Source organism: Cydia splendana, chromosome 4 (genome assembly GCF_910591565.1).
Source record: "Cydia splendana chromosome 4, ilCydSple1.2, whole genome shotgun sequence".
In the NCBI taxonomy this organism is placed as follows: Eukaryota; Metazoa; Arthropoda; class Insecta; order Lepidoptera; family Tortricidae; genus Cydia; species Cydia splendana.
Window position 1 is genome coordinate 2,131,243 of NC_085963.1, and position 24,977 is coordinate 2,156,219.

Genomic DNA, 24,977 nt, shown 5'->3' on the forward strand with positions numbered 1-24,977 from the left:
ACCTCGGCCAGTAAATAAGAAAGACTCAGGGCTATAACCGCGAAAATCGAAGATCGCAAATTGCGTGCATCTTTCTCTGTCACTCTAATTACGCCTTCATTGGAGTAAAAGAGAAAGATCCCCGCAATTTGCGAATTTCTCTTTTCGCGGTAGCCCCCCTGATCACATGATGTTTCCATGTCGACATCGGCTTCGCCTTGGCCGACAATTAGGTACAGTACGCTTAGGGAATGCAAATCGGTTATTTTTTGTATGGAAATAACCGCGGTTTCGGTTAATAACCGACAATTTCCATACAAAAAATAACCGAAAATAACCGATTTGCATTACCTAAGTACGCTGCAGAGATAACTGCGACATTACTTACTTTACTGACCTAGGTATGTAATATATAATATGTAACAATTTTAGATATTTACCAGTCTTTGTTGTCTGTATGACCAACACACAGGTTACAGTCGATATCAATTTCAGAGTCATTGTCCACGAATATATTGATTCACGCCTACAATAATAATTAGGTGTTTAATTTACATTGTTCCCAGAATACTGACTAATAATGTTTCACGAAAACTAAAACTGTATAATTACATTATTACAAAGTAGGTTGTATTGTGGTAATGTATAAGTACTGAGGTATGTTTTGGTTAAACATTTGGCATTAATTTAATTTATTGAAAGATGTACTTCGGCATTAACTGTGGATGACTGTGGGTTGCCTGCTATGAAAATACTTTTATTTATAAGATACTGTAAAATGGGCCTATTTTGCCCCCCACTGGGTAATTGTGCCCTAACAGTTTTTATACATTAAAAGTATATAAAAAAAACAACATGATAATAGTGGTGGTCTACTTTAAATCTGCATATCACAATCATCACCATATCAGCCCTTTATCGCTGAGCATAGGCCTCTCTTCTATTACGCCACTTGTCCCGGTCCTGAGCTAATCTCATCCAGAAGTGACCCGCAATTTTCCGGATGTCGTCCACCCAACAAGCCAACGGACGCCAGAATCACAATATAATAATTTTTAAATACCCATGCAATTTTAAAACCAATTCTGGAGCAAAATAGGCGACTAAAAGGAATTCGATCACGTATATAAATTGGCCCTATTTATAATTGGTGTCTGTTCAATGCTAACAAGGACCAGCATATTTAGACCTCTAATTTTGACCACATTGAATTAGACTTTAGTGCAACATTAGTCATCTAATCCCTGTCGCATGACCACTTAACGTGAACGGAAGTTGACTCAAGACTAATAGAAATCTACAAAGAAGATTCGTCATGTCATAAATCTAGTTCAAATTGGATTTATATAATTCAGTGTACATCTAGAAATCTTTAAGAGTTTTTGCCCCAATTTTAAGTTGATCTTCTATTATTTTAGATATATTATTTCTATAGACTGTTTTTATCTAGGATATATTCACTTATGGTATGAATTCTGGAATATATTTTTCGGTCCCTTTCCAGATTAAATCTACCTGTATGCCAAATTCATCAAATTCAACCTTTTTTTGGTTGTTGAGAAAAAAACATTTTAATATCCAAAAATACAACCTTTCTTATTTAAGTGGGATATCCCATAGCGGTAAGAGCGGCGCCGCTGTCATGCACACAGTTAATATGCGAAGTCAAGGTAAACGTTATCCACTGCTCGCTATATACACACATCATCATCATATCAGCCAGAGGATGTCCACTGCTGGACATAGGCCTCCCCCAAAGAGTGCCACAATGACCGGTCTTGCGCCACCCGCATCCAGCGGTCTCCCGCGATTAGCACACATACAGTGTGTTTGACAAGAGCGTGACCAGTGTTTATGTATATTTTAAGGATGTGGCACAGAAAAAAAGGTACTGGCTGAATAGAATGTTCTTTTGTCTAAAATGCATCGTAAAAAATAATAAAAAAAATTTGACAGTTTCCCATCTACAGTTCAATAAAAAAATGAATGCCGCATACGATTCACGTTATGAGGCAGTGTTCCTCTGTACGTATCCGAAAGGGCCCAAAATGTCACGAAAACCTGCTGATTTTATATAAATAAATCGAAAGTGTTTGTAATTAAGTGGATGAAGCATTATATGGAGAATAAAAATGTTTACGACTTACCAGAACGCGGGAAAACAAAAATGACCTCCTACACAGAGGATAAACGGGTCTTGCAGATGTTTTCAAAAAATCCACTTCTATCATTGCGTTCTGGCGGTTCTGGGCAAGTAAAATTGGAGAAAAAAGGTTTGCAGATATCTTTAGATACAATCAAAAGGCGTTTGAATGAAAATGGTTTAAAATATCGCAGTACGGTGAAGAAGCTTCTCCCTTACTGAAAAACATATGAAAAAAAGGCTACCGTGGGCGAAAGAAAACAAAAACCGAGATTGCAATCATATTTTTTTCCCGATGAAGTTTCTTTTTGGGCAGTTAATTACTTGACTTAGGCTTGTTCTACGACAAATAATAGAGTGCTCGTGCGAACCGAGAATTACCCAGTAGAGGAACATGTTTGGGGATGCTTCTCGAAGCAGGGTTTCGGCCATTTGCACTTGTGCACCGATACACTGGACGCCCATAAAATGGTAAAAATTGATGAAAAGGCATTGTCACCTTCTGTTATCAAAAGTTCCCAAAGGATAGGGCTTCTTGGATCCCGCAAGAGAATAATGACCCTAAATGCCGAAGTCAGCACTGTACTGCATGAAAAACTGAAAATAGCGTCGATGTTTTGGATTGGCCCTCACAATCACCCGACGCCAACCCAGTTCAAAATGTTTGGGCGTGGATGGAGCTTAAATTACGAGGAAATAACACTCTTAGTATTATTGACCTAACTGGAGAACTGAAGTCTGTGCGTACGTCTTTACCTTGCATTTTAGCTGAAATTTGGTCGAAATTATGCCCCAAAGATACCAAGGTATTATTCATAATTCAGGAGACTGGACGTCTTATTAAAAATAAAGCATGAATATGTAATTACAATACTCTCATATGACAGTAATTGACATGGCACCTCTTTACTTTTTTTCAAAGTTTTACCGGTCACGCTCTTATCGTACATAGTGTATATATATAGTTAAAATAATATATGAGGCTTTTTCTTAAACTAAAGTACCTACGTAATTTATCTAGAATAAGCTCATAACAGTGCCATCAGTATCTATTATGTAGATTTGTTTTTTCTCTCTAAAAAGTTACTACTAGTAACTTTTTAGACTTCATTGTGTTAAAACAAGTTTCTCTCAGAACTTTCCCTAGGACCGTTGAATTTTTCCACAAGAGACTGAGCAAAGTTTTGTTTTGAAACGTGATGTGAAAGACCCGCAAAGAATCTTTATATTTTAGCTAACTATTTACGAAAGTATTTACCAAGTTCCAAGTTATTCAGAGTACGAGGAAGCGCGAGGCTTCGGGTTTGCGGGAAAGAAAAGGAAAACTACTTACTAAAAGTTCAGGCATTTTAATACTCGTATAGATGAAAAAAATTCACTACTTAAATAGGTAGGTAGTACCTACATAGGTTACTTACGTATGAAATAGTATTACATATTCGTAAAAAGGAGCTCTAATAATTAAAACTAAAATATTGGCAGTCGAATTTTATAGATCATATTTTCTGTAATAATAATCACCTACCTATTAAATATAGGTAAATGAAAATGTAAAACAATCAAAAGTGGTACGAGCAATCCGTCTCTGGAATTGGCTTCAAGCAAGTAACGTTTCAAAGGCTTACTTTATAACCAATATCACCAGCACCAGCCACCAGCAGTGGGCGGCTGTAGGCTGAAATTAATTAAAATGAAAAAATATTTAAAACTTTCGCGTTGAACACATATCAACTCACATTTATAGACGCCATCGAGATTTTTTTTATTATCTTTTAAATAAATAATAAATTCGGTAAATAAAGTTAATAAAATAAATTCGCGATAGACCCGTCTATAAATGTGAGTTGATAAAATATGTACCTAAGTAATATCCAAATATATTCTTCAAGAACCAATCTAATCTATTTTCATACTACGTCCTACGTCTTCACTTTACCAATAAGCAATAACAGAAAATGTCAACAATATTCTTTGTATTTTCTCGATATTTGACGTAAGTATGGCAAATAATAAATGAAAATGTGAAAAATGTTTTATATTTTTATAGTTTAGTAATAATAGAACCTATCTCAAAGATCTTGTAAATAAGAGTAATTTCGCATTATCTATACCCAGCTCGACCTTATTTATGGTATCCTGCAGCACCTTCAGGGTATAAAAGTATTTAATTATATTAATAATAGGAAAAGTTCGTATCTAGTACAACAGAGTATAAGTATTTCTTGGCATTACAGACTGCTTGTTTCCGCTATTATAGTTTTTCTACACTCGTAAGCGAACAAGATTTGTATGTTTGATATCTAAATGCAATAAATTAGATCTAAGCATCAGACGTAAACCTGGGGTAAAAGCTCTGTAATACTCTATAATACCTGGTTAAAGAAAACTGCGTAAATGGAGCTACATTTTATACGGCATATAATCGCCTTACTCGCCTACACTCCACCTTCAAGCTCTTTCATGTAACATTTTCGATTTAGACATATTAAATATCCTTTGTATCGTTTTGAATAGAGTCTACGAAAGGTTTTTAAATAAATAATCTACGCTAATTGGCGTAGGTAATTACGTCTTCTGAGAAGCCAATTTATACGGTTTAAATTCGAATAAAATATTTCTAAATATACCTTCAATAGGTAATTAAAACTCCGACTCTATTAGAAAAGTAACCGACGCGCATAGAAAGTTTTCTTTACAGATATTGCCAACTTTTAATTTAACAAAACTAAGATATGCGCCTTGGGGTATATCTTAAGTAAACACAAGCTTGGTTTTAACATAAATTTCACATAGTTTGATACATATTTGTTTGTACATAGTTGATGGCAATTTCTTGAGTAGGTATACTTAAACAGAACTTTTAATTACAGGATGAATCATAAGCACCGATAAAAAAACTCGAAAACAATATACATTCTCACGACCGTAAACAACATAATAATTACACTAATAAATGGCAATTATTCAGGCCAGACTAACACACATCAGTTTTGCAAACTAGTTATGAAGTACCTAGGTAGGTACATAATTATAACAATTTGCCTACTTACTTTTACAAAAGATATAAACCTCTTCTAGATTAAATCATATTATAATTAGTAATTACGTAGGTAATAATCTAATAATTAAATTATTATCGAGCACATGAATGAATCCGTAATAGCGACGTGAAGAGCACGTGAACGTAATTTGCGTAAATATAGATCGACGGAAGTTTACATACCCTTTCCTTGGACGACCGCCAGACGACCATTTTAATGCTGAATCAACTATGTATTAGCTATGCGCTGGGCCTCATTTAGCTGGGCCTTATTATTTCTAGCGCACGCACGGGTTAGCAAATTATACACCTAAACCTTCCTCAAGAATCACTCTATCTCTCTATTAATAGGTGAAAACCGCATGAAAATCCGTTCAGTAGTTTTTGAGTTTATCGCGAACATACAAACAGACAGACGCGGCAGGGGACTTTGTTTTATAAGGTGTAGTGGTTATTGTGAGCCCATTGTGTCCCACTGCTGGGCCTTTGCCTCCCCCCTCTTCCTCCATTCGTCCCGGTTTGGGCTTGTGCACAAATCACGCGAGGTTCGATAGGGGGAGGGGGGTCACGAAAAAATTACGATAGATCACGTTGGGGGAGGGGGGTCTTAGGAAACCTCACGTGTATTTTTCTACAGTGAACGAAACTAAGAAGAAAAAACCTACCAGTCCTACTACACAAGTATATACTTTTTCTCGGTTTCTTTAAACATAAATCTTCAGTCTGCACTTCAAAATAGCGAGTCTATTTAACGAAAATAGAAAAATAAACAAGATTTTCTATATACAATACTATTTATCTTAAAATTAGGTCGAATGAAAAAATTTCAAAAAAATACACTTAGTTTGTGTGGGGGGAGGGAGGGGAGGTCAAAAAGTAGCCGAAAACACCTCGCGTGATTTGTGCACAACCCCTTTTGAGCTACGACTGGCCAGTCTCTCAAAAAGGAGTCCAAGTTATTCCGCCATCGCCGACGAAATCTGCCGGATCCCCGGTTCGACTCACGGGGCACCCACTACGTGGTTATCTTAGCCCACAAGTCATTCGGCATACGGCAGACATGACCAGCCCAGTCCCATTTCAACTTAGCCGCTTTCCGAGCTACGTCTATTATTTGAGTCTTAGAGCGCAGCGTGGTGTTTCGGACTCGACTCATTACTTATGTGGTTGATGAAATCAAATGTTGAAGTTTTTGAACTTTTGAAGTGGATGTGAAATGACTGCTTCTTAGTATGAAAACCAATGTCGCCAAACTCACACATTCGTAGGTACGTTAATAAAGCTGCTAGTACAGTCACCTGCAATCTTCAATTTTAAGCTGTCAGAGAAGGAATTGGAGGACCTCTAGAGCCGAAATGTGTAGCCAAGTTGACGATCGTTGATTCTTAACACACGAAAACGAAAACAATACGACACAACCTTCTTCTTCTTCACATTCAAAAAGTAGATATTAGTTTGCCTTTTCGTTCGCATTCCTATACATTTTTACTTTATGATTGAGATTGAGCACGTACAGTGGCGTTCAAAAGTGCATGGATAGATGTCGACCGTAATGCCTTAATATTACGGTTGAAACATCTCCATGCACTTTTGAACGTACAGCTAGAGTTAGAACAAGAGAAGTCTGCAACGATTTTGATAGCATACGCAGTGCGTTATTTTAAACGTCAAACTCCATGAAATTATGAGTACTTATTAAATAACACTTGCACTGCGTATGCTATCAAAATCGTTGCAGACTTTTCTTGGTCTAACTCTAATAGGCATGATATAACAGATATATGTCTCCCCATCCCGACTAACCATGATCTTGGAGGGGAAGAACGAACTAGCAATGTCAATGAATTTTAATAGTTCGTTTCCTCATTTTAGCACACTACTCTATTTCCGTGGCATTAAGAGGCTGTAAAAAGGCACTAAACGAGAATAATTTACGAGTTTCAACCTACCCAATGCAAAACAAATATTTAAATCCACTCGCCGAATTATTCATGAATTATTTTTAGTAAATAAGGTAAACCTGGAAAGATACTTTTCTTTATTAGTTAGTCTCTAATGAAACAAATTTATAAATTATTAGTACTGTTACGGGAAATAAAAGGTTTTTTTATTTTTATTATTTTTATAAATAAGGTAAACCTACGTGCCATCTATTGGGCATTTAGCATGTAGTGCTCGACATGCTAATGCCCAATAGATGACACCTTGCTGTCACCTCTATTGACAATTACTTAAGTTTCAAGATGACATGTACTGGGACCGCGTCGAGCACCAGTACGTTTACCTTATGGTAAACTTTCTAGTGTTTGACAGTTTAATTTCAATAGTTGACAGCCCATTTGTCACCTGTATTGGCTGGATTTAAGATTGAATGTGAATGTGACAACTATTGAGACAATGATTGAAACTTTCACGATTTTCACACTTAAGCTTTAAAATTACCTCCGACGTTTCGTGCACGGCATTGTCCCCCTGGTCTCGGAGAAAGATTGGCTAAAATTGACATCAACATCTACCCGTTTTTTTCAGATTAGAAATTGTATAACCTCAAAAAGTGGTAACTTTTTTCCTCCAAAATCAAATCTGAGTAACTATGCGTATACTCTGAATTATAGTGTCGTTTACATATTATTGTACCGCACCGCAATATTAGATATCACAGAAAACATAGCATTTCGAAAGATAAAGTTGGATATGGAGATACAAAACCCTTTATTGCACGTGGCCTATATATCAGTGCAGTGGTCGGTTTTTCAAGTAGGTAGCATTTTATGCGTTTTCAAGCACCATACGTGCGTTTAACGCCACTGACCGTTAAATATTAATGGTTCTCTCAGTTTTATAGAGTTTTAACAACTTCAGACGTAATCTACGGTGAATTACGACTTGTTTAAGCATATTTTTAACGCGTTAAGTAGTTCATTAAAAAGAGTTAGATGATAATGGAAAGAGAGCGTTGTTATCGGGGATGCTTAAGGGATTTGTGGTAGTCTTACGTGGGTGTGGTAGTCTTTTAAGGTCAGTAGGCTGTTTATGTACTATCACCTTACAAATGAATTAACACTCGTACGCAGTTGAACTATATTTCTTGAACTAGACGATCAATCGTTATGACGATGAAAATGTATGATGCATTTCCGTAGAATTCAGTTAATAATCACAATATGTAAAACATTATTTTCTAAGTAATTGGGTTATTTTGATGGATTATTATATTTTTCGTCTATAATATTTATGCTTCATTGTTAAGGATAAATGTCCTCTTGCGTAAAACGAATGAGGAAAAAGCAAATAAACACCTTCGCCACACATACATTTTACAGCCGGTATTATTTTAGGTCAGTCACCTACGATCTTGTTTATCAATGTAGGTAGGTAAATGATCTATTTTGGTCATCTCGAACGTAAGGAAGAAAAAACATGTCGATAAAAGACGAGTAAAGTGTATGAAAAAATCCTGCCCCCGAATTTTGATAAAGATTTTGCTAAAAAAGGAACTACATAGATTTCAAAACTAGATATTTTTACGCACTCCATCGTATAAGAACATATTTCTCGTGACTGCACTGAAAAAAAAACTCAATCAATATCTAAAACCAATTTTGTTGTTACAAACCGACCTTTGTCATATTTTTTGTGAAGTGTAGGTAGGTTAAGTAGTAACAAAATATTTTTTTGCTGATATGCAAACATTACTTTCAGTGTGTACTTGCTTCGTCTGCTTGCTTCTTCGATATGTGTAATATCTCCCAATATTTATTTATTTCTGACTTGATCCAGTTAGAAGGTCGAACCATACTGTTCTTTCTACCTTAGGGATGGCCAGGGGGTGCCATAAGCCTTCAGTAAGAAGTGCATATACTTGGAAAAATTCGACTTATGCCGCTATGGCCCGGTGGCCGAATGGCACAGGCACCTGCCGCGATAGCAGAGGACGCTGGTTCGATTCCAGCCTGGGGCACGGAGGCCTTGGTCACTTTTTCTTAGTATATGACATTTATTTCTTTATCATTCTAATATTTATCGTTACATTTGTAATGTACTTCCACCCATCAGTTTCGTTGTTCCCTGAACCAACAATTAATCTGTTCGGACTATGCTTGAACCAGCGCCAAAATATCTATCTTCTCGGAAACCTAAATAGACGAGACGTTGTCAACAGTTACATAAAATTCATACTAATCCTGTGATAGTATTTTCACGTTTTACCTACAAACAACTATTTTCGTTTGTTTATTTACTTTACTTACTGTAGAATGTAGAATTTCTACATATTCTTCTGTTTTTCGTCACAATAAATGAAGGTACTACTTAATTAAAATATGTAGTAAATTTCTACAAAGAATGGGAAATATTCCTCGTCTTACTAAACGAACTCGCTTATGGTCGGTAATCAGGAATTTTTAAACAGAAAATCTCTAAAGGCCGGTAATATATTACCTATCCCTAATAAAGGTTTCCCCTTTGACAGGTTACGAGATATTAACAAATTGGGGATATTACTGCAATGTTCTGCCGCCAGAGTGCAGCATTACCGACTAAGTAAATTCATAGACTAACTTATACGCGAAAATCGAAATGTAATTATCTGCCTCTTTATCGCTCGAATATGCAAGAGTGATAGAGAGATTAGATAACGAAATTTTGATTTTCTTGTTTCGCGGTAGGCCATGTGATTGACGTGACGTGTGATGTGTCAATGTGGTTTGTTTACTGTATGTGCCACAAAGGTGCCACCTACGCAGAGCTTTGCCTAATATTTGCCTATTGTTTGTTAGGTAGAGATATAGAGCAAGATGACGGCACTGTCAGTCAAAAATGATTAACGTATTATTTATTTAAAAATATTTTGATTAAACGTATAGCATTTTGGATTTTTTTATTAATTTCCCGAAAATACTGGTGAATCTGTAGGAAATTACTCTACCTTTCGTATTCCTCTAATTTATTCGTGCACTACCTGATTTAAAACTATTTGTTCTTTATATTCTGCTACCCTAAGGTAAAGGAGATAAGAAGCTTGTTGATGATGATGTCTTTTATTTTATCCTTTGGTTTTGTCCTCTTGACCGCGGCGAGGCGAAGAAAGTTTCATTACATAGTTCGCTAAAGTGTTTCGTAATGAAGTTAAAGTTAGAGTGTCGGGAGCCCTTACTGAAATGTATGCGATTATAGTTTGGTTTACGAAGTCTTAATTCAACCATTAAAGTCGAGTGGATAAAATGTTATATTCGATTAGTAGATAAACTTTAACAATGTAGGTATAGGCATAATCGCCTGATCCTAGTAATACCTAGAATTGAACACGGATATTCTTATCAATGGAACACTGTCTTGTGTCTAGTTCAAATATTACGTAATGATTCTTATCTCGTCACTACTTAATGATTATTTCAAAATGTCGTTTCTTAGAAGAAAATCACTATTGTTGCGACTTTTTGTAAGCAGCAGATTCTGTGTGACGATGGTTTTGGTTTGGCTAGTCGCCAAAAACCAGAGCTCAAAGGGCAACACGTAAAAAGATAGTGACTACACAGATATAGACTATCGAACTAAAACCTACATACCGTCAATTGTTTTAATTCCTTAAATTGTACTGTGGTGTACCAATAAATAGTATTCTATCTACCTGTCTACCTACTCTAAAAACAACTATGAATTAATAGTAATAGGCCTGATGACAAATTTTGAAATCCCTTTTATTATTGTCGGTACACTTGTACTGGTTCCGAAAAACAGAATATTTCAGCTATACTCATAAGATTTAACATAAATAATTGCATTTTTTTATAGCTAGTTTAAACCTCGCGCGAAAACGCCTCGCAAGCCATTTGTGACGTCATTAATTAGTTGGTGGAAGGGTGATAGACATTGTTTACATACTTACAGTTACGAATTTTCCCTTGAATCCGAATGATATTGTAAATTCAGCACCATATATTATGATTAGGGATGATAAATACATTACAAACACATACACATTACGTACATTAATCACAATAACTCATTTTATACAAAAACTCTCACACGGTTGCAATTTAAGATGAATTATTTAGATACATGCAAATTCTGAGTGAAAATCACCGAACGCCGGTTTTACTTTTTAATTTTTCAACATGGCAATGATAGTTCCATTCAGCCAAATAATTACAATGAAATGTCATATTATTTAGCATTTTATTTATTTAATAACAAATAAATATTTACTTTACATGGTGTAATAATATTTTCTGGACGTAATAAATCTTTAGTGGCGAAATAACATTTTTTTTTAACCTCCAAACTCTTTGGTGAGGATGTATGGATTACGGTCAATGAGGTTGTCTATGCTGCTCTAAGAAATACGTCATGGATTGATGACGTCACTCCTTAGGTCGCTTCTGATTGGCGTTTCAGTCAAAATGGCTGATTGGAGAATTTTGCACTTTTATTTTATTGAATATATTAATAATCCTAACGTTTATACTGAGATTGGGCCATTTTTAGAACCATATTAACATATATGTTTCTTTGAAACTGTTATTTCCATGATTCTTTGTTACTGTCATCAGGCCAATTGAATTAAAAAATACATATTAAATAGAGGAACTAAATACGAATTTAAAAAGGCCCAATGATTATTCGATATTGTCATCCCCTGCGTTAATGGGACTTTTTAATGAACGAGCGACGCAAAAATACGCACCACTTTTTCACCACCTTTGTAGGAAATTCCGAACCCTATTAGCTTTTAAAATGTTTTATAACAAACTCATTTTATGTGTCTAATAGAGCAGGCCTTGTTCTCTAAGATTATTTTTTTTTATCCAGAGGTTCAATAAGTTGCCTGAATAAACTTGGAAAATGAATCCATATTCAGGTTTGGGGAGTAGGAGTTTCGTCTTCTAGGTATGAGCTGTAACAAAATGGATTTTTAGTGTTCCGTACCAAAAAAGGTACAAAAGGAACCCTTATGGTGTTTTATCCTGCAATATGATCTTGCTGATAGATTGAACCGCCGCCGATTATAAGCTTTCGTAAGGTTGTCCAGACGCAAAATGTAAGTACCTATTTATAATATGAAATTTATACAAAATCCTTTCTTTACGAACCGAGGTTCAAGGCTACGCTGCGGAGACTCGATACCATATATAAACTATTTTGCTGTCATTATGTAACCGATATAACTGGTTTTCGCTGCAAACAAGTTACAGTGTAAACAAAAGCCGGCCGACGCCAGCGCCTAAAACGTAGCCTAAAATCTAAACTAACTTTTATCAAACAGAAACGTCAGAAATGTTTTCTTTGATAATTAAAAAGATGTAGCCTAAAATCTGAAGATGTCGGTTTAGAATTTTATTATAACATCTGAAACTATAGAGCTTTGATTGACGAAGAATGAAAAAAATAAACAATGTTTTGACTTCACCCTAAAAAAGACACGTTGAAATTGCGTTTTCACTTAGAAATGGCAACGTAGATTTTCGGTTATAGGTATGTGAATTATGTAATTAAAAACAATATAAATCAGGTTATAACCTTTCTGAAGATAAACGTACATTAGTTCGAATCACTTGCAGTGATTGTGATGTTTTGAATTCCATGTCTCGTCAGCCTGATAAGGAAGGTTACTTTGACATGCTAATTATACCTACTCGTGTCTTCAAAATAAGTGGGTCATACTCTTATTTTTGTTTTTACTAGGCATACTTATTTAGGAATGCAAATGTGATTAATATACAGTGTGTTTTCGGACCAACAATACGTACAAGTTATATATGTATAAGGCCGACTAATATAAGTACATCGGGATTATCGGGCCAACAATACATATAAGTTAAATGTGTAAAAAACAGAACTGACTATTAAGTATGTCTAATTAACAAACACTGAAGTCTTAGAAAATAAAAATAAGGCCTTTGACCTAACTTGGAAATACCAGTCTGCTATCTCGCCAATGACGAAATTTAATATTAAAAGCAAACAATATATTATTAACAACACCGTATTTAATGATAGGTTTATTTGATGATGCCCACGCCACAATCCTATTTGTCTCATTACTGTTAGTAATATTGATAATTAATATAATACTGAGTATTACGTATTACTAAGAATTACGGGATGTTTTTAATGAGCAAAACGAGGATTTAGGTATGGTATTGTTTATAATTCGTTGGCTAGGTACCGTCAATATGATTAATTGTTTGTGTCATAAAGTGGTTTAAATTTAAATCATGGCTCAGCTATTTGAGTACCTAAATGGTAGTTGCCAAAGGGGTTATTTTCATTAAAAGTTTGCGGTTAAAATTGATGCATACACATGCTTTCGATGAATTAACAATCATATTGTACACAAACCAAAAACCGGCCAAGTGCGAGTCGGACTCGCGTTTCTAGGGTTCCGTACATAAGTCCGACTCACGCTTGACTGCACATTTCTAATAGGTTTTCCTGTCATCTATAGGTAAAGAACTATTTTGTGTATTTTTTTCAAAATTTTAGACCCAGTAGTTTCAGAGATAAAGGGGGGGAATGGTCATTTTTTGGCTATTTTCTTAAATAACTTCGAACCATGTATTTTAAAATTATAAAAAAAAACATGTCCATCTTTGGGTCACTAATTTACATATGTGTACCAAATTTCAACTTAATTGGTCCAGTAGTTTCCGAGAAAATAGGCTGTGACAGACGGACAGACAGACAGACGCACGAGTGATCCTATAAGGGTTCCGTTTTTTCCTTTTGAGGTACGGAACCCTAAAAAATAGCCACTGAATCCTTAAAATTAACAGTATAGGTACTTACTACTTACACAGAAAACAGTGGAGAATAACAATGCAGCATTAAAGGACTTTATAAATGTAACTTTACTCTTGTGTATAATTACTAAAATAGCCGTAAAATGCTTATAGCCCTTGGTTCCGAGTCACATTTAATGAATTATTATGGTTTTGATATGATCTTAACGATCGTCTTGGTGATTAGAGCACATCTCATGAGCGACTTTTACTTTATTTATTTAGTCGGTAAGTTCGTATCAAAATAAAATTAAAGCCGTAACACGTTGTGAAATCTGAATCGTGCACGGTGCACCTTAAATATTGTTTCATAGTGTTTACACTACGCTGGCCCAATATTACAGGGTTCTTATGTTACATTTTCAAGATAGTTGAAATTCGACTTAATGTCACTATGACAATGATCAAATTTCAGTTCGATGAAAGTGAAACATAAAACCCTGTACCTAATATTGGGCTAGCGACTAGTAACTAGTTGATTATAGTATATATACCATGAGCCGTGTACTTGCGTATGCGTAGGCAATTTGCTGTAATGAGGCCATTACTAAGCTGAAGGCCCTTAGTGGCTAAAGCATAGACAATAAAACCTAGATTTTAGTGATCTGTGGGCCATAGGATCCGTCTAAACCAGCCATATTCAACCTTTTTCTCTATGAAGGCCATAATAACGGTTTTGTCTTATAGCCCCGGCCGGACCGCAAAATGAATTTGCTTAAAGGTAACGTTCGAATGGCAAGGTTACATATGTATCAATACCAGGACCACCTGGCGGGCCACCTATTTAAGAAGGCTCGGCGGGCCGCAGTTTGAATATCACTGGTCTAATCTAACTTTGCTAAGGGAGTGTCATTTTAAACGTCATATTTTCATAGAAATTTGAGATGTATGATGACATTGCCACACTTCATCATTGTAAATGCCATCCAGTGTTTACTTGGTCCGACTCTAGTTAATGGGGGTTTTCAGAAAACATGGTACCATTTACTTTTTTTCGGAAATCCATCAACTTTTGGGTTATTTAGACTCAGAATCAAGAGTACTATTGAATGACACAAAGAAAAAATGTGTCCCCAGTTTTTCATATAAATTTTGGGTGTCAGTTTTGTAACATACAAAATGTACATACTTATGTGAAAATGCGTTACAAAACTGAAATTTTTTTTCTTTTTAAATCGATAGTCCTCGTGACTCTGAGTTGAAATAACCCAAAAGTTGATGGATTTTCGAAAAAAAGTAAATGGTACACTTGAAAATGCCCTAATACAATAAAAATCGTTAAAAATTTACATTTGCAATAAAGTAAAAGGTGATGACCTCTCTGAGATTCAATTTAAAACGCAGATGTTATTTTTAGTTTATCAAGCGTGCGAGTCATTTCTAGAGTTTACAAACACGCCGGTTTTATAGGTCATACAATGTCAGTCGCTTAATGGATATAATGAGCTTTGGCTCATTAGGTCAATCTGCCACGTTCCATTGCCATTCGTTCTTTGGTCGCCAGTTCTGTTAGATTGAATGTCATTTATCACTTCGCTGAGAATCTCAAGTCGTTCGATTCGATATCGTTCTTCGATTAAAGTTTGACTTTATCAAAAACTTAGTTATTAGGTATACCTAATTACTTATTTCACTTAACATTAATTTATAAATTATGAACCTCCAGGTATTTTTGTTGTATTTTTCTTTTGTTACGGTACATCTTTTGTATTGCATTTTTGATATGTCTATAATATGACTTTGTTTGGTTGCAAAATAAATGAAAAAAAGACTTGATTTTAATACTGACTGGATCATAAACTATCCCTCACATATTTTCAAAATCCTTACGTTATAAACACGAAAGTCACTCTGTCTGTATGTTACCTCTTCACGCTTAAACCGCCGAATAGATTTAGATGAAATTTGATATGGATATACTCGTATAATTAATATATGTAGTTTGAGGCCCGGGGAAGGAAATAGGATAGTTTTCATCAATCACCATTAAGTATGTGATGTACCCTTAGGCGTGTATTCTTAGCTTTATATCTTGAATCTTATCTATGATCGTGTCAACATGTTCAGATTATGTAATGCGAGCTATGGACGGTATTCCGGACACGTCTCAGGCCGAGTCTCTCAGCTAACTCGTTCTTCCACACCATATATGACGGTGAACTTAAATAACTTCGTTATAATTGCTTAGTTTAACTCGCAACCTGCTACAACCGTAGGTAGCTATATATATTAAATACATAGTATAGTAGGTAAGGTTTCTGCTTGGGCTTATTAGCCCCATTATTCGCACTTGGGTCTGCGTTATCAGTGTTATTACAATACAATTGCTGTGGCACGGGGTCAATTTATAACAAGAAATTGTTTATTTTTTCGTTTTCTAATAACACCAAATAAAAGGTAAAAGAAGATCCTCGAAAATCGGATCGAAACATATCGAGCGTTTATTTGACCTAATAATACGTAATTAACCCGTTTAAAATAATATTAATATAAAAAGTGTTTGTTCCATTGCAAAGCGCTTTTTATTTAGGTCCTGGTAACATAACATAATTGCTACATACCAGCTTGATTTTACCCATTATCGACTATGGTGATGTGTGTTATCCGGACTTAAACGAGGAACTTCTTAACAAGTTGGGCCGTCTCCTTAATAATTGTATCCGTTTCATCTTCTGTCTTCGGAAATATGATCACGTGTCCTCATTTCGCACACAGCTCGGCTGGCTCCCTATTCGTCAACGGCGTAATATTCGCATGCTCTGTACTCTCTACTCTATTATCAATGACCCACACTCCCCTGAATATCTCAAATCCTTCTTTCACTTTTTGGGTGACTCTCGTGACCGTAAGCTTCGCTCTACCGGCAATAGAGCTCTTTCTATCCCTCTTCATCGGACGGGTTTTATATCCGATTCATTCTCCATTCAGGTGGCCCGCCTCTGGAATGGTCTTCCCCCTAACAAGTATGCTTTTAAAAAATCTGTGCGTGATTTCTTTGCTGTCAATTCAAAGAAGAATTAAGTATAGTCGTATAATATCTATATATTTTATATGTATGTATGATTAGGTATATATATATATATGTATTATTTATCTATATTTATGTATTAATGCCATATTTATTAAAGAATCATGTGATATATGTATGTATGTACATTGTATATATTTTGTTTCTAGATAAGTTCTCTTTTGGTTTTCTAATGCACCGCCTACAATATTTTCTGCTTGGCCTTAAGGTTGACTGGTAGAGAATGCCTCATGGCATTAAGTTCGTCTTTTGTACATTAACTTATTCTTTTGTGCAATAAAGTTTAAATAAATAAATAATTGAATCAACCTAGCTGAGAAGTTGAGAACTACTTATTTAATACTAGCTTATCTTAACAATATACAAATTGTAGTTAAACTGGATGCAGTTTATTAAATGTTCGAGAAACACGCAACTTTGCATGGTAACCATGCCAGGGGTTCTCAAAGTATTGTATCCAAACCCCCAGGGAATGGTAAAGGGGTTCGCGACAAGCGACCAGTACCTAATAACCAGATGTTTTAAACACACATGCTGTTTTATCTGTCATGTGATTCGCAGTCATCTCAGTCATCTGGAAAATTGATTAGGGGTACCTTAAAATCCAGTCAACTATTGCTCACAAGTTCAAAGTGTAATCAAGAACCTAAATAAAAATATTAAACTTCTTTTGAATGAATGAATGAATGAATGAAATTAATTTATACCAGAAAATATTTCCATATGAGATTAAAACATTGAAAACTAATTACATAATAAAACATGATTAAATTAAATTTTCCGTGTTGCCTGAGTTTTATGTTCCTTTTGTGAAAAAGTTTTGCCTTATAATATTTACACAACGAAGATATACATCTTCGAGTATATTCGAATCAGTTTTGGACCATAGTTGGGTGCTTTTAGACTAAAGTTGGGTTGTTTTATGATACGCGGGTAAACATTTTGATAAAGGCTGCCTTGGGCCTTACTTAGCAAAACCATTTTTTATCGAAGAAAGGCCCGTGTTCATTTGTCAAACTATTGTTTGTTTTTTGTCTCGTCCCAAGGAAACCCCGCGGCGTAAAAGTTATTAGATAACAACAAAAAGTGTCGTCTACCTGTCTGTTTTAAAAGAAAGAACGGGAGTTTACCAACTCCATAAATAGTTACCACTTAATAATGTTGTGAGGCAAAAAGATAAAGAATCCACACTTTAGTGGCACGCGCATAAGCTATTTTTAGGTATAATACTTACATACTTTAGAAGAAGAAATTACATAACTTTAAATCAGAATTTCAAATAAGACCGCCTGTGGTTTTTATTTTTATTGTATTAAAGTGTCCAGTAAAGTATTTATAAATGTAATGCAATTAAAATAATATGTAACATGGACTCGTCATTTAAAAAAAAGTTAGGTTTATAAATGTGATCATCATCTTCCTCGCGTTGTCCCGGCAATCTGCCACGGCTCATGGGAGCCTGGGGTCCGCTTGGCAACTAATCCCAAGAATTGGAGTAGGTAGGTACTAGGTTTTTAAATGTGATGTTGACTTCTTATATTTTGGGCCTACAATACCTTGACCAAAAATAAATGTTTCAATACAAATTAATGATAACTAGTTTAAAAAACAAATTAAAATTCGCGCTATGTAAGGCCCTTTTCTGAGAACACGACACATAATATGCCCTTATCAACAAGTAGAGTAGCAGAGTTATTTAGACGCGTATAAAAGAATGTTTACGATGCGTTGATAACTTTAACACGCATTAAGTAAGCATATCAGGTTGCTTGGAGCCATTATTCCGTGCTATGATCTTGTTTCTAGACTTATAAGTTGTCTTATAATAGTTAAAAAACATGTAGGGTCAAGGCGGGAGCTATACTAGCTAAACGCAAATAATTTTCATATTTTTAGTTTTTATGCAAAATTTATTATAAGTAGTTTTAAGTGCATTTTAGACCTATGTTTGTGATTTTTCTCCTATTCCCCAACATGGTGGCCCGTTAATCGACATACACTTAATCATTGGATGACATACATACTTATTATTTTTTGACTGATGTTATTTTACTGCATATTTATAATTCTGGGTTATGAGTTTAGATGTCAATTTATTTTGATGATGTCAATCGATTGTGCTTTTGTTAGCACCAATTTAATGTCGTGTAGTAGACTCCTGAACAAGCCGGTTTCCGAAGAGGCTTTAGTACCGTAGACCACATCCATACGCTCCGTCAGGTAATACAGAAGACTGAGGAGTATAGCCTGCCTCTCTGCTTAGCGTTTGTGGACTACGAGAAAGCTTCCGATTCGATCGAAACCTGGGCTGTACTACAATCTCTCCAGAGGTGCCACGTGGATTACCGCTATATCGAAGTGCTGAAGTGTTTGTACGAGAATGACACTATGTCAGTCCGACTCCAGGACCAGAACTCGAAACCTATTCCGTTGCAGCGGGGAGTCAGGCAAGGTGATGTTATTTCTCCTAAACTGTTTACCGCTGCATTGGAGGATGTTTTCAAGACTCTGGACTGGAGAAGGCTTGGCATCAACATAAACGGCGAGTACATCTCTCACCTTCGGTTTGCGGACGATATAGTAATCTTGGCTGAGACTACGGAGGATTTGAGTATGATGCTCGTTGACCTTAGTAAAGCTTCCGATCGAGTTGGTCTGAGGATGAACATGGACAAGACGAAGATCATGTCAAATGCCCGTGTAGAACCAACTCCTATTACAATCGGAGACTTTATACTTGAAGTTGTAGACGATTATATATACCTAGGACAGACTGTCCAGTTAGGTAGGTCCAACTTCGAGAAAGAGGTTAATCGACGAATCCGACTTGGTTGGGCAGCGTTTGGGAAGCTACGCCACATCTTTTTGTCCAATATTCCGCAGTGTCTCAAGACGAAAGTCTTCGACCAGTGTGTGTTGCCAGTGATGACATATGGAACTGAAACGTGGCCGCTTACTGTGTGCCTCATAAGAAGGCTCAAAGTCACCCAAAGGGCAATGGAGAGGGCTATGCTTGGAGTCTCTCTGCGTGATCGCATCAGAAATGAGGCCATCCGCAGTAGAACCAAAGTAACCGATGTAGCCCTTCGAATCGCTAAACTTAAGTGGCAGTGGGCGGGGCTCATTGCCCGTAGAACCGATGGCCGTTGGGGTGGAAAGGTTCTCGAGTGGCGACCACGTACCGGAAGGCACAGCGTGGGTAGACCACCCACAAGGTGGACTGATAACCTGGTAAAGGTCGCGGGAGTCCGCTGGATGCGGGTGGCGCAAGACCGGTCATTGTGGCACTCTTTGGGGGAGGCCTATGTCCAGCAGTGGACGTCCTCTGGCTGATATGATGATGATGATGATGATGATGATGATGAATTTAATGTCAATATTAGACTTATTGAATTAAAACATTAGGAAAGTCAGAAATCAAAGGTAAACGCGTAACCTATTGTACGCTGCATGTCAAATGCTGGCACTCCTCTCATTCTCCATACTCCCATACTCTCGCACTCTCCCTAGTATTACCTATAAGGTAAACGTCCCAGTGTTTGGTTTGTTAGTGCCCAATAGTTGATACCCTGTCGTCACGTAACGTAACTTAAAAGATGACAACTGTGGGTACTAACACTACTAATACTAACCGAGTAATCGTCACTGTCTACCTCTACACCTAGGTACTCACATACGTTGCTCAAAATAGCTAACGTACCTGCACCAAATAAGGCCCATTGTTTTTTACTTTTCTTGTGTTTAATATGCAATTGCCTTTTTCTCTATGATACTAGCGGACATGGACGCAAAATCATACTTTTATACATGAAATTTTGGAAGTTAGCAAGCTTAAAAACCGGGCCTTATTTGGTGGAAGTACCTTATATACAGATTTAAGTAGGTACTAATAAGTTTTATAGTAGGTACCTATTTACGTATAACCGTCCGGTATTTTCATGTAATATTTGGCCTCTGAGTATTTGGCAGCTGATTGCAAACTTGGTGTTTGTAAACATCTCCTAATTTCGTATATTTTACTGCCGTGTGGGCGCCAAGCGGGACTTTATACTTTACTAACGATATTTCAACTATTTCAAGAACTTACGCGTAGCATTGTGTTTTATAGTCCCATTCAATAAGGTATTAATATATAAGTACAACGGGATTATTATTGGCGTATTTTTTATTCGGAATATACATATATTTTTAAGTGGGAACGTTCCGTGGTGGGCTGGTGGGGCACTAAAAGATACTTAATCGCGTACGTTATCAATATATTTTGTACCGCCCAACAAGAAGGTATAAAAAAATAAAATCGGTATCTTATAATATACTTACCTATCCCATATTGTCCTTTTTTAGAGTTCCGAAGGGTACCCAAAGGGTAAAAACGGGACCCTATTGCTAAGACTCCGTTGTCCGTCTGTCTGTCACCAGGCTGTAACTCATGAACCGTGATAGACAGTTGAAATTTTCACAGATGATGTATTTCTGTTGCCGCTATAACAACAAATACTAAAAACGAAATTAAATAAATTTTAAATGGGGCTTCCATACAGTACAACAAACGTGATTTTTTGCCGTATTTTGCGTAATGGTAATACGGAACCCTTCGTGCGCGAGTTCGACTCGCATTTCGCCGGTTTTTTTCGTCTGTTCTTTCTTACCTGTCTTAGGTACGTAACCACACCGTAACCAGCTATGATGAGACGTAATCTATTCTAATATTGTATTTGTATAGTTCGTTTTTTTTTTAGCATTAGAAAGAAGGTAGGTAAGCGATCTTGACATGTATTTTTATTAAAAATCACAATTGAAAAATAAGTCACAGGTAATATGTTAGATTATAAATCATATACGATCTTTTGCTTTCATAAGTAATAATATAAACTAATTTTTTAAAGCGTTTTTCAATATGTATTTTTTAATAAAAAGACACGTCAAGATTGCTGTACCTTCTTTCTAATGCTAAAAAAACGAACTATAGGGATCCATGAATATACGTAGGTAATTAATTATTTTGCTGACTGTACTTAAAAACATCTGTGAAACACATGTCAGTTTAGACGTAGTTTTATAATCATAACAATTTTTATTTGCACATAATTCCAAATTCCAACTGCATTTGTAAACATTGGATACTGGTACAGATTAGGTAGGCCAAAGGTCATAGATACAACTACTAATACAGGTTATAATAAATAGATACCTACCTAATGTAATATGTAAGTACCTAATAAATATAAGATAACGCACACGTCACGTAAACGGTGTGCCGTCTCGCATAAGGATCAGAGGGGCTACCGCGAAAACCGAAATTCGCAAATTGCGGGGATCTTTTTCTTTTACTCCAATGAAGGCGTAATTAGAGTGACAGAGAAAAATGCCCGCAATTTGCGAACTTCGATTTTCGCGGTTATAGCCCAGAGGGTCTGCCGCGAAACACAAAAATCTAAATTTCGTCATCTGCCTCTCTAGCGCTCTTGCATATTCGAACGATAGAGAAGCAAATAGCAAAAATTCGAATTTCGCGTTCCCGGTAGGCCCTCGGGTATAAATTTTAATAATGTTTCCACATCCTGAACTATCAGAAAGACAGGGATTAATAAGTAAGTACATATTTTTTGTATTCATGATTAATTCGTCCCAAGTTTCTGTACCTAATAAAATAATAAAAAACTTACCGTATCATCATCCAGCGTCTTAAAATCATTCAAATCTCTGTTCACCTTCTGATTAAGACTTTTGATGTTCGCCGTCACAGCTATCATGTTGACAGTCAGCTGATCGACCTCACTCCTCAGTCTCGATATCTGCATCTCCCTCACCACCGTCAAAACAGCAAGGGACAGTGCAAGAGCACCCACAGCCACCACCAAAGCTATCATGCATCCTTGCTTCTTCTTCGGCCGGTATTCTATTTCACCCGTCACTAGATTTTTCGACATGTCCGACTCTTTCTTGCTTAGAACCTCTTGCGTATACATGGCTGGTTATAAGAATATTAAAAAAAAAACACAAACACAGCACAGATCACACTGACATCGCGGAGACGCGCGTGCGCGCTGACAGACGGGCGCGGAGTGGCGCACCGCGCGCGCATGGGTTGAGATGATAATTGTTTTGTTTGAGGAAAGACGTAAGACGTGAGGATATCATGGTTGATAGGTCGTTTTCATTTAGTATATCAGAAGATATCAGTGGGTTGAAATTTGGATTATTTTCCTTTGAGAACTGTTTAACCCAGGGAGGGTTCGTGCGCGGCGAGTCATCGACAACCTTGTTGGAATGCACTAAGGTTGATATTGAGATGTAGCCGCGCGCGTCATTTGACGTCTAAGACGGTCAAGGGGTTAAAAGTTATTTTAGCAGCTGCAGTGCAATTATTTGGTCCAAAGAAGGACGAATACCAAGTATAGGTAAGTACTTGGATATTAGTCCTATGTTTTAACTTTATCATGGCCAAAAATATATATTTTTTTAATTAATTACTTTTAAATTTACGTTAATCATTTTATTATAATATCAACTCTATGTTTCAAAGATCATAAAAATCTCTAAATTGATCTTATCTAGAGCTTCTTCTTATTCAGACAAGAAATCTGCAAAGTCCATCACATCTGATAAAACGTTACGAGTAAGTAGATAAGATACCTACTAAGTTCTTTGAAATTAGCATAATGTATGTATGTTCAGTTTCACTTACATTCTTGTAAACCGCTCCCAATCTGTATTAGATGTTTTATTATTGATTTGTAAACAAACCAATAATTATTATAACCCCCACCACTGCTGGGTAAACATCCGTTTCCGTTTTTCGCTTTTGTACAGTCAAAGAATTAATTCCCTACCTATTTCGTTGAAATATTGTTAGGTACTGTTAGACATTCGCTGTACCTGCCTGCCTAGAGAAGGCAAAAAGAGAAGAGACAAATAATGCACGTCATTGAAAAACGTAGAGCTAAATGTATTTTTCAATTTTGACCAAGTTGCATTTCAATAAAAAAGATAACACTTATATTTGTGTGATAGCTTAGTAGATATAGGTTTGTTATTAATTTTATTTAGAGCGGTCGGTCCCGTTTGAATACTTTTTTTTTGTAATGAAAATTTGATTTAGTGATTTATGTCATAAAAATCAAAGGATGGTAGTTCCTTTTTAATCACATATACCTCTTTAACAGTCGAACTATATACCCGAAAATCGCCAAAAAATATCTATGACTTTAGGAGGAAAAAAAAATTTATTTTTTTACTTAATGTCGTTTTACTACGGAACCACTTTGATTTTTTTTTATATATTGTGTGTGATGTGTACTAGATATGAATACACTATATAAAAAAAATCAAGCAAAAATAGCTCAAGGGCAGATGTTGTTTCCTTATTCAGCTACGGCCTTTCATAATCTATTTATAGGTACCTATCTTAATGTTATGCTCTAACCCATTTGCTCGCAGCCATTCGTTTTTGTATGAGGTCGCAGTTCTAACCTAACCTAACCTACTTTTTTGGCAGCTGTTCGTTTTTATAGGGCGTCGCAGTTCTAACCTAACCTAACCTACTTTTCCGGCAGCCGATCGTTTTTATAGGAGGCCGCAGTTCCAACCTAATATAACCTTGTTTTCTGGCACAGGTTCAATTTTGTTGGGGCCGCGGTTCTTACTTAACCCACTTTTCTGCTAATAGCAGAAATTATCACTATGCCATAATAAGAGTATGCTGCAGGATGATTATGATACATAAAATTATGCTAAACTAAAGTCGGCGAAAGTAATCTTCTGCTAAATAATATGCTGCAAAATGTATTGTATGCGTAGTAATAGTAATGCCAAGTAATAGTTATGCAAAATTATCATTCGACTAAAAGTGTTTCTGCGATACATGTTATGCGAAGTATATTTCTGACAAACAATATTACGCCAGATGAGGGGAACCCTAATTATTCATATTCATACCATACTCTTAACCATACCATACTCATACTATACACATCTTCGTACTCACGTCGTACATCTTTGCGTGTA

The 24,977-nt window shown here is 36.0% G+C and overlaps 1 protein-coding gene across 1 annotated transcript in view; it reads right to left on the reverse strand.

The window, feature by feature from the left end:
* Nucleotides 1-23,048, reverse strand: part of LOC134789700 (protein eiger) — a 69,260-nt gene extending 46,212 nt beyond the window's left edge. Inside the window, exon 1 of the mRNA XM_063760316.1 lies at nt 22,637-23,048. Coding sequence (XP_063616386.1) covers nt 22,637-22,939 — 303 coding nt within the window. The 5' untranslated portion in view covers nt 22,940-23,048. The remainder of the gene's footprint in view (nt 1-22,636) is intronic.
* Nucleotides 23,049-24,977: the final 1,929 nt, after the last annotated feature.